General features: G+C 39.7%; 1 protein-coding gene across 1 annotated transcript; it reads left to right on the plus strand.

The window, feature by feature from the left end:
• The first annotated feature begins 1112 nt into the window (after positions 1–1112).
• On the plus strand, positions 1113–9713 carry LOC148049898 (vomeronasal type-2 receptor 26-like). Its single transcript, XM_087705187.1, has 7 exons — positions 1113–1246; positions 1387–1632; positions 3376–3667; positions 5586–5813; positions 7093–7311; positions 7597–7603; positions 8815–9713. The coding sequence occupies exons 1-7, from the start codon at positions 1113–1115 to the stop codon at positions 9711–9713; spliced, it is 2025 nt and encodes a 674-aa protein (XP_087561313.1).
• The last annotated feature ends 265 nt before the right edge of the window (positions 9714–9978 follow it).

Consider the following 9978-nt stretch of genomic DNA (forward strand, 5'->3'; position numbering starts at 1 on the left):
CAGGTGCCTTCTGCCCAGGGCCCCAGGCAGCCCTTGCTGCCATCCAGGAACTGCCATAGTGGGCTGAGTGGGTCGGTGAGGCTCTTCCAGTGGATCAAGGCCTGGCGCCCACCCTGGTCCCAACCCCTGACATGAGGGACATCAAACATGCTACGCCCACTCTGGCCATGCCCACTCTGGCCATACCTGCCCAGATAGCCACAACCACACAGTAACACACTCACATCCTCCTTGTTCCCCTGAGGACAACAACAATCCTGATATGGCCCGCGATGAAATCGATTCGGACTCCCCTGCTCTAGCTCATGTTCAGTCAGATTCTTCCTTTGTGTTCTTTCAGCAGAACTCTGGATGTCCCTTGACCCTTTTCAGCTCCCTCAATTGAATCATGGGGCATGTTGGGAACCATGGACCAAGAGAGGTTGCATGCAGTGATCCCATCCAAGGCCTCAGTAGCTTTCCTATTCCAGGTAGTGGCCAAGTCTTGCCCTGGGGATGGCAAATGAATCTCTCTCAAGACCAGAAGTCTGGGGAACCCCTCAGTCAACTGTGAAATGCCTTCCAGAGGCTCAGACACGGAGGTTGCTGTGCAGTAGGAAGGCTTGTGTAGCAGTAACGATCCCAAATGGACCTGTGAATGAATTTTCAAGAAAAGAATTTCAGACCTAGAAATTTGGGGAACAGCACCCCAAAAGGCCAAAAGAGACTCCTGGATGACAATTCCTATCCTTAGGCTACAGCAATGGAAATTTGCAACTCTTGCCAAAAAATTGCAGTTAATATCCTGAGATTCTTCCTCAAATTACATTTCTGCCTTGTGCCACTATACCCAATTAGCACTCCTATTATCTGACCAAACTGGGGCAAAAGCCCAAATCCATCTTGTATGCAGGGGTCACTTTCATGTAGGTCAACTACACAGCTTCCCCAGGACTCCATCTGCTCTGTGCATTACAAGAAGAGACACAAACATGTTTTCCATTCTGTTGCATGAAGAGAGGCTGTTGCTAAGGATAGAGGACCATGGCTTTTCCTTGCAATTATCACAAGTACAGTCATTCTTCATGTATCCCCATGGGATTTCTACACACAAACATCTTCCAGGATAAAACATGCTTCAAAGAAATGTCTCTGAGTTCACCAGAGAGAAGAACGTGTCACCTTTGGCTGTCTCGCAAAGAGTTCACACCTGGGTTGGAAGAGACTCATGTTCCTTTGTTTCCTCTATGGTCACAGCCCAAACAAGGTAAGAGGAAGCATGTTGATATAAATTTGTCCTGTTGCCATCCAGGTGGCACAGTTGGTGTCTGATCTGCTAAAGTTCCAGTGAGATTTCAAGAACAATCTTAAAATCAGTTTCTGCATAAATCTTGATTTCTGTTCTAGGAGGGAAGGTGATAAGAACGACAGGGCAGGAGTCATGCTGCTTCTGATGCTGATGCTCTTCTGGCTGCTGGCTCCAACTACAGAGAAGAGGCTGCAATACATATGTGTACTCACGGATTATATGGGAGTAGATGAAAGCTACTATAGGCCTGGTGATCTCATTATTGGTGGGAATTTGCCCTTGGGAACCATTGGACAGTCTCCTCTCTGTGACTTTAATACAGTGGCTCTTCGTTTCAGAATTGTGTAAATTTCATGCAGATAAATGTTTACTTTTCTTTAAATTCTGGAACCCCTTTCAGAACTCCTTTTTCTGGTGTATTGAACTTTCCTGGTGTACTGGACATTTTGTGCTTTCCTTGATAAATTAGCAAACTCTTAAAATAGAATGGAAAATGGAATAGTCAATCTCTTCATCAGGAAGATGATAAATAACAAATATGAAGAGGGAAGCTATGCTAGCCTAGTGAAGAAGTCAAATTATAATATTAATCTAACCAGTAACTTATGCTAGAAAATTCAAATAAAAGTTCAAAACTCTTCAAGTGTTCCCGAGTTAGAAAAATCCCTCTCAGTTTTGGAATCAGCATTGCTGGTGAATAATGGCCTTCAGTAAATCTATGAGGTGACACCCCCCCCCCCCGTAGTCCTGTGCTCAGCAATCTTTACCCCACCTGAAGAATCTGCTCCAACAGAGACCTTAAATAATTACAGTGAAAGGGGGGCATTTGGAAAGGATTACAGCCACTGCAGCAAAGTGAATATGGCAGGGGTGATAGACAGTATAAAACAGCCCATGATATCTGTGGAAAGGCTTGTCTCCTTTCTCACAAAGACATCCAAGTTTAGCCAAGGGAAATCCTTTGGGAAAAAAACAACCCTAGATAAAAACTAGATTAGAATTGGCATCACAAGGGGTACAAGTAGAGTGGTGGTCCTACTTACAGATACAATCAAGATTTGCGCAGGATAGGAAGAAGGAAGTTGTTGCCAAAGATTACACAATATTAGATAAAATTTTGATACAGACAGAAAACAGGCTGATCAAAGTGTTGCATAGATTTTTGTTGGAATACAAGCTAGAGGAGGAGCATGTCAAAGAAACTATGGTCGCCTGGGTGAAAAATTTTGGTTATAATGTGGAATTGGCTAAGTGAGAAAAACTTTGGATACTTAATCAGAAATTAACAATGGCTATGGCATATAAAGAAAATCTTTATAAGGTGTTGTACAGATGGCATCTTCCCCCAGCACAGCTCTCCAAAATGTTTAAAAATCTGGCCCCAAATTGTTGGAAGTGTAAAAAAAAACCACTAGGCACTTTTTATCATATGTGGTGGACGTGCAATGAGGCAAAAAAATATTGGAAAATGATTCAATAATGGTTAGAACAAATGATGGGAGACCAAATCTTGTTTAAACCAGAATTTTTTCTCCTAGGTATAATACCAGAGGGGCTTAAGAAAGATACGCGTTATCTAATTGTACATGTACTAACTGCAACGTGCATAACTTATGCACAATATTCGAAAAAAGAAAATGCACCATCAGAGCTAGATACAATCAAAAAAGTGTTGGCCTGAGCGGAAGCAGATAGGCTCACTCTTGAACTTAAAACTAAAGGGGAATCAGAATATTTTGAAGTCTGGAACAGATTTTATGATTGGTATAAGACAAGGTGACAAGACTGGAACAAACTGTATATATTGTGATTGGACAGAAGGATAGACAATGTATTAAGTAGGCTAATAGTTAATGGTTGAGACTAGCTGTATATAATGTGAATGTATGGTCACTTCGACTTCGCGATACTACATTGTTTTAAATGTAAAAATAATAAAAATATATTCCAAAAAGAAAAAGAAGAAAACCCCAACCCTATGAAATTTGGGAGTTCCTGCCCCCAAAAGTTCCCCCAAACAGTGAAGCAAATTCTACAGCCATGCACAAGCTTTCCTGTAATGTTCTCCAATGTTTTTTTCACTACAGATACATCACCAGTTACTACCAGCAGTTCCTTGCATTGATGTTTGCTGTCTCCCAGGTCAATAAGGATTTTCTCCTGCTCCCCAACATCACCCTGGGCTTCCACATCTATGGCCATTTCCAGAGGGAGATGCTTATTTCCTTGAACAGCCTCTCCATGCTCTCCTTACGAGCCCAAGTGGTTCCAGGTTACAAATGTCACCTGCAGGACACTCTGCTGTCCATCTTTGGTGGTCTCAGTGCCAAATCCTCAACACTGATGGCTTCCATCTTCAGTATTTTTAAGGTCCCACAGGTAAGAGAGCTCTCTTGGATACAGTATGGAATAGACAAAGATCAAAAGCAAACACAGAAGCCAATGATGAAAGTAAAATTAGTTTTGTTATGGGGGATATAATGAGTTTGATACTTTTAGTTTATTCTTTATTAAATGGTAGCCATCATTTTAGTGTCATTTATTCTTCGTATCAGGTTGTTGGTTTCTTCTCTTGTCTTCTGACAACCAATAAAAATGACTAAGTAGGGGAAGAAGATTAAGTTTACCAGTCAAAGAGTGTCAGCCTGAGTGCACGGACCATAAATCACACAATGGTCACTACGAAAGTCAAACTTTTATAAAACTTTTAGTTGATATAAGTTGGTGTTCACAACTGCAAATACAATCAAGATATGAAAAAGATAAAAGGGAGTATGGTTTTAACTTAGGATCTTCGGAGTTGGATAAGATACTTATGGGAACTGAAGAAAGAAAAATTAAGGAACTATATAGCTACCTATTAAGAACTATGTTAGAAGAAGAAGTGGTTAAAGATACAATGTTAACTTGGACGAAGAATTTTGGCCATGTGATTGAACTAGAAAAGTGGCAACAACTATGGTAAAGGAATTATAAATTAACCATGTCAACATCTTACAAAGAAAACTTACACAAAACATTTTACAGATGGCACATGTCACCGGGAAAACTAGCAAAGATGTTTAAAGACAAATCAGCGAAATGTTGGAAGTGTTAACAAGCAATAGGTTCATACTATCATATGTGGTGGACATGTGCAGAAGCAAGGAAATATAGGACTAAGATAAGAGTATGGTTAAAGAAAATGTTACAAGAAATAGAATTTAGACCAGAGATATTTTTACTAGATGCTCTCCCAGAGAAATTCAAGAAAGAGGATACTAATTTGATTATACATGTAACCACAGGAGCAAGAATTGTATTTGCCCAAAATTGGAAATTAAATAAGCTACCAACAGACGAAGAGACAATAAAAAAGATATTAGATTCTGCAGAGATGAATAGGTTGACAATGAAAATAAAGGATAAAGAGGAATCGGAGTACTTCAAGACGTGGGGAAGATTTGTGATTGGCTAGAGAAATCAAGCTAGAAAAGAAAGTAGGGAGAAGATATAGAACCCAGATGATACACTATTAAGTGGAAAAGGGGGGGGGAAGGGGAAAACAGAAAATAAAATATTAAATATATAAGTATTTATTCAAGTGTGAGATATAAAGGGGGGAAATATAACTAGGGTAGACTAGCAAAGGTAAGAGAATAAGAAATGACACTAAATTATATTTGGGTTGGTGGAAATACCATCCCAAGGAAACATAAACTGAGTTTTGAAATATAACAACAACAATACTAGAAAAAGAAAGGGAGAGAGGAGGGGAGAATAAAAGGAAGACTGGGGAAAGAAGAAAGAGGTAAGGAGAGGAGGAGGGAAGGGAGAGAAAGAGAAGGAGAGAGGGCAGGAAGGGGAAGAAGAACAGGAGTAGGAGAAAGAAGGGAAGAAGGAAGGGGAAGGAGAGGAGGAAGGAAAGAAGTAAAGAAGAGAGGGAGGGAGAAAAGAAATGGAAAACAAGGAAGTGTTACAAAAGGAGAAAGGGATGGTAAATAAAGCAACCCAAACTGTACATTATAACTTATTAAATGAAATAATAAATGTATAGGAATGATAAATATAAAGAAGAATAACAATTATGTGAATGTATACTTGAAATGGTATGTAAGAGAATAAAAAAATAAAAAAAATTCTTTGAAAAAAACCTTTAACTTTGCCTTTGACAAAAAAATAAACTCTTTTTCTCCAGCTTGGTGTTGGCTTTGAGTTCTCTCAGGGAGAGAGAAGAGTTTATCCTTCCTTCTTCCGGATTAATCCCAAGGAATCTCCTCAGTATGTGGGTTTAGTCCAGCTGCTCCTGTATTTCCAGTGGAACTGGGTTGGGCTGGTGGCCCCTGAAGATGACCATGGAGAACGTTTCATCTCATCCCTGATGCCAATGCTGAAGGAGAAAGAGATCTGCTTAGCCTTCACTCTAATGCTGGAATTAGATCATTTTGAAAGGGCAAAGATTAAGTTTATTCGCAAATTGTGGTATAATGCCTGGTATAAAACAGAAGTGTTTATTCTGTTGGCAGACTCAACTGTTACTCTCAGTGTAATAGAGGCCATACATTCTTTTGAAAAATACAAACAAATATCGTTGAGGAAAGTTTGGATCTTCACTTCCCATTGGAAACTTGGCATTGAAGAAAATGAAGAAACATTGCAATTTGTAAAGTTTTATCATGGGGTCTTGCATTTTAGGGACCATTCCGGGGATGTTTCAGAATTCAGCCACTTCCTCCTGTCTTTAGACCCCTTGAAGCCCCAAGGAGATGTCTTTCTCCCTGAATGGTGGGAATTTGTCTTTAGCTGCAAGATCCATAAATCAGGGAAGATCCCTCCAAAGGGGGAAAAACAATGTACAGGAAAGGAGAATGTGCAGAATCTGCCATATTACACGTTTGAAAAAAGAATGACAGGAGAAAGTTACAATATCTACAATGCCGTTTATGCTCTGGCACACGCTTTACATGCAATGTATGGATCCAGAGCCCAACAAACCATGATGAGGCTTGGAAAGAGGATCTCAAATGTCCAGTCATGGCAGGTAATTTATGTGGGTTTTGATTCAGTCCACTTAGATTGGAAGCTCCCTATATGAATTTCTTCAGTTGATGATTAAATGTCTGTGTACTCCCATATCAATTCATCTGAGACCCTGTCCTATCTTTTTAGTTTACCATTTGTTGTGCTATAATACTTTGATTCTGTTTCTATGACAAGCACAGCACAGAGCAAGATTCAAAGTGGTCCTAGGGGTTCCTGGTTTGAAATTTGTCAGAATTGCCTGCATCAAAGGCTAAAGTGTTGGACCTCTCTGAATAGTGAAGTGACCAACCAGGTCAGATGCTTCCTTCCACAGGGCCCAGTGGATCAAACCTTGTTTCTGCATTCTGCTGCCTTTGACAATAGGCCAGAGAAAATCAGTGGAATTTTACATGATTCTGATAGAAATGATTTATTCATTTCAAACATTCATTTATCAGTTAACAAGAACTTGGGCCAAAGGAACTATTGGGAAGTACATGTAGCCATGTATCACAAGAGGAAAATCCTAAAATAAAATTTAGATTGTTTAACTAAAATTCTTGAGTTTTGGTGATATTCGAGTTGGAAACAATGCCCTGTGATAAAGGGGAAATGTATAGTTTCAGAGTGAAATATTTGGTTTTACACATGATTTCTCAGATTGCCACCAAGAGATGGAACTAGCTTCTCAAAATATAAATCCATCTTCTCAAGATGACCATTATGTGATAATAGAAGTCATGATGTCTCATTTTTAGATCTCACCCTAATACTCCTATTTCTGAAAGCCTCCTTTCTTTCAGATTCTTCGCTTTTTGAGCAATGTGCAATTCAACAACAGTGCTGGAGATGAGGTCTCCTTCTCAGAAAATGGACTGGGATCTTCTCGTTTTGATCTTCTCAACTGGGTTCACTTCCCCAATCAATCTTTAGTCCCCATAAAGGTTGGGCAAGTAAATCCCGAGGCTCCCCCAGGCCAGGATTTCACCATTAATTCTGATGAAATCATCTGGGCCCCAAAGGTGAGCTATAAGAAAAAGTTATAAGTTCAGAGTAAGATTCATTCTCTTCCCAAGATGCAGAACATCTTTCTAACTTGAAAAATAATCAATTGAGTCAGAAATTATGACAGTCATTTGGTGAAAAATCTGCTTTTTGTGTAACACATTCAAGGTGTCATTTGTGTCATTCTACAAAGGGTCAGGCTTGGGAAGATCGTCTGAAATGCAGGATGCAATTACAGTCAGCAACTGTGTTTTCTATGGACCTTTAATACTCAGTTGTATCCTCATGGTTCTTTCTTTTAGAAATACGGTAGATCATTCAGAAGCCTTCCTCTGCAGGATGAAACCCCAGTTCTAATCTCCAACATCTATGGATGGGTCATGAATGCCATTGGCCTGAATCCCTCAGGAGCTGTTCCATATTTCTGATAGACAGTGGCAATGTATCTCTTTAGAAGAGATTGTGAACATAGAAATAGGAATGGAGAAAAGAATGAATGCAGCAGTTTCATTCCTTAAATAATTTCTAATTCTTATCTTTTAGACGATCCCCATTGCCAGGTGTGGAAGGAAGAGGTGCCATGCAGGAGAGAGGAGAAGAGTTCCAGAGGGAGAGCAGGTTTGCTGCTATCAGTGTGATGCTTGTCCAGAAGGGACCTTTTCTAATCATACAGGTAGACCATACTTCATATCTAAATCTTCAGGTATCAAGGAAGACATTCATTAAATCAATGTATTTTTGTTATTGTGTCATTTTTGATAGGATTGACATTCACTCATACTTTTCAATAGAACCTTTCTATTGATCTAAACTGCCCTGGCCACAGATGCCACCTTTCTCGATCTTTAGCAAGGGTAGTTTAAGGGCACAAATTATCAATCCCCAACTTCTATTTCTGCTTCTATTTTCATATCTAATTGGGAAACCAATTTCTAATCTTCTTCTGAGGAAGTGGGGCATGTAGTCCAAACTTATATTTGATTATTTAAAGTGTGTTTCTTCTGGCATATCTATCAAACTCTGAGGAAATAGACCTGCCAGAGAAAGAGGAGATCCACCTATTTATGTCTCTTTGATAGAGCAAGAGGGAGGAATGAACACATTTGACTTACAAAGCAGAGAGATCAAGGCAGGGATAATGTACACAGAAATAAAACTTTAGCATTCCTGGATAACAGATCTGTCAGTCTTCTCTGGGTTCTATTACAAAATGGGAGAAAAAATCTGACAGCAATCTCAGACTGAAAGCTACATTAGTCATGGAAATGCACATTAAATGGATAGCTGGAACTAAATCTTTGTCTCCGGCTAATCTATCCCTAGGATCAACATAAATGATGGATGATTTGTGATGCAAATCATATGATGGCCCATAAATAGCACATGGGATTATTTCATTACTCCCTTTGTTGGTAGGTTAACAGCAGAAAGGAAACCCTCAAATCATTTATGCGGGAGGAATAATGTGCATAGTAGTTGCTCAAAGAGCCTTAGATAAAGACTTTTGATTTTAGATGCAGCTCACTGTGAATCCTGCCCAGAAGAGCAATTTCCCAACAAGGACAAGGACCAATGCATTGCCAAGATGCTCCACTTCCTCTCCTATCAAGAGACCCTGGGATACATCTTAGTTTTTCTTGCTCTTTTTTTCTCAGTGATCACATCTGCAGTCCTGGTGATTTTCTATAAACATCATGACACACCCATCGTGAAGGCCAACAACCGAGATCTCACCTACATCCTCCTGTTCTCCCTCCTGCTGTGCTTCCTCTGCTCCTTCCTCTTTATTGGTCAGCCAGGGAAGATCACCTGTCTCTTACAACAATCTGCCTTTGCCATTCTCTTTTCCCTTGCAGTTTCCTCTGTGTTGGCAAAAACTGTCATGGTGGTTCTGGCCTTCATGGCCACCAAGCCAGGGAACAAGACAAGGAAACTCTTAGGAAAACCATTGACTAACTCCATTGTCATAGCCTGTCCTCTGGTTCAAGCCCTTCTTTGTGCCACCTGGCTGGGAACCTCTCCCCCATTTCCTAATTTGGACTTTCATTCTGTTTTTGGAGAGGCTATCTTGGAATGTAAGCAGGGCTTTGTTTTCATGTTTTACATTGTCCTTGCCTATCTAGGTTTTTTGGCCCTTATCAGTTTCACAGTGGCCTTTCTGGCTAGGAAATTGCCTGATAGCTTTAATGAAGCCAAGTTCATTACTTTTAGCATGCTGGTCTTTTGCAGTGTTTGGATCTCCTTCCTCCCCACCTACCTGAGCACCAAAGGGAAGTCCATGGTGGCTGTGGAGATCTTCTCTATTTTGGCCTCTGGAGCTGCTCTCTTGGCTTGTATCTTTTCCCCCAAATGCTACATTATTCTGCTGAGACCTGATCTGAATTGCAGAGAAAGTATAGTAAGAAACAAAAAATTATGACAAATGCAAGTAGTGTCCTCATTTATATTTTTCTTTGTGTCGTGTTTAGAATGTGATAAAAATTTCTAATAAATGATAACAAGAAAGAAGACGTTGCCCATAAAAGAATTCCTTATGAAGTTCTGCAAATGCTTACAATATTCCTGCTGTCAGTTTTTTTTGTTTTTCATGTTTTCCAAGTGTCCTTAGTGAGGTCCAATGCCCTATATGTTATTAAAAATGTGTTTATTATTTCAGATATTTCTTTTTTTTTTTCCAGAACTTT

Source organism: Thamnophis sirtalis, unplaced genomic scaffold (assembly GCF_051295495.1).
Source record: "Thamnophis sirtalis isolate CommonGarterSnake01/CBP01778 unplaced genomic scaffold, rThaSir2_p1.2 scaffold_1, whole genome shotgun sequence".
NCBI lineage: Eukaryota > Metazoa > Chordata > Lepidosauria > Squamata > Natricidae > Thamnophis > Thamnophis sirtalis.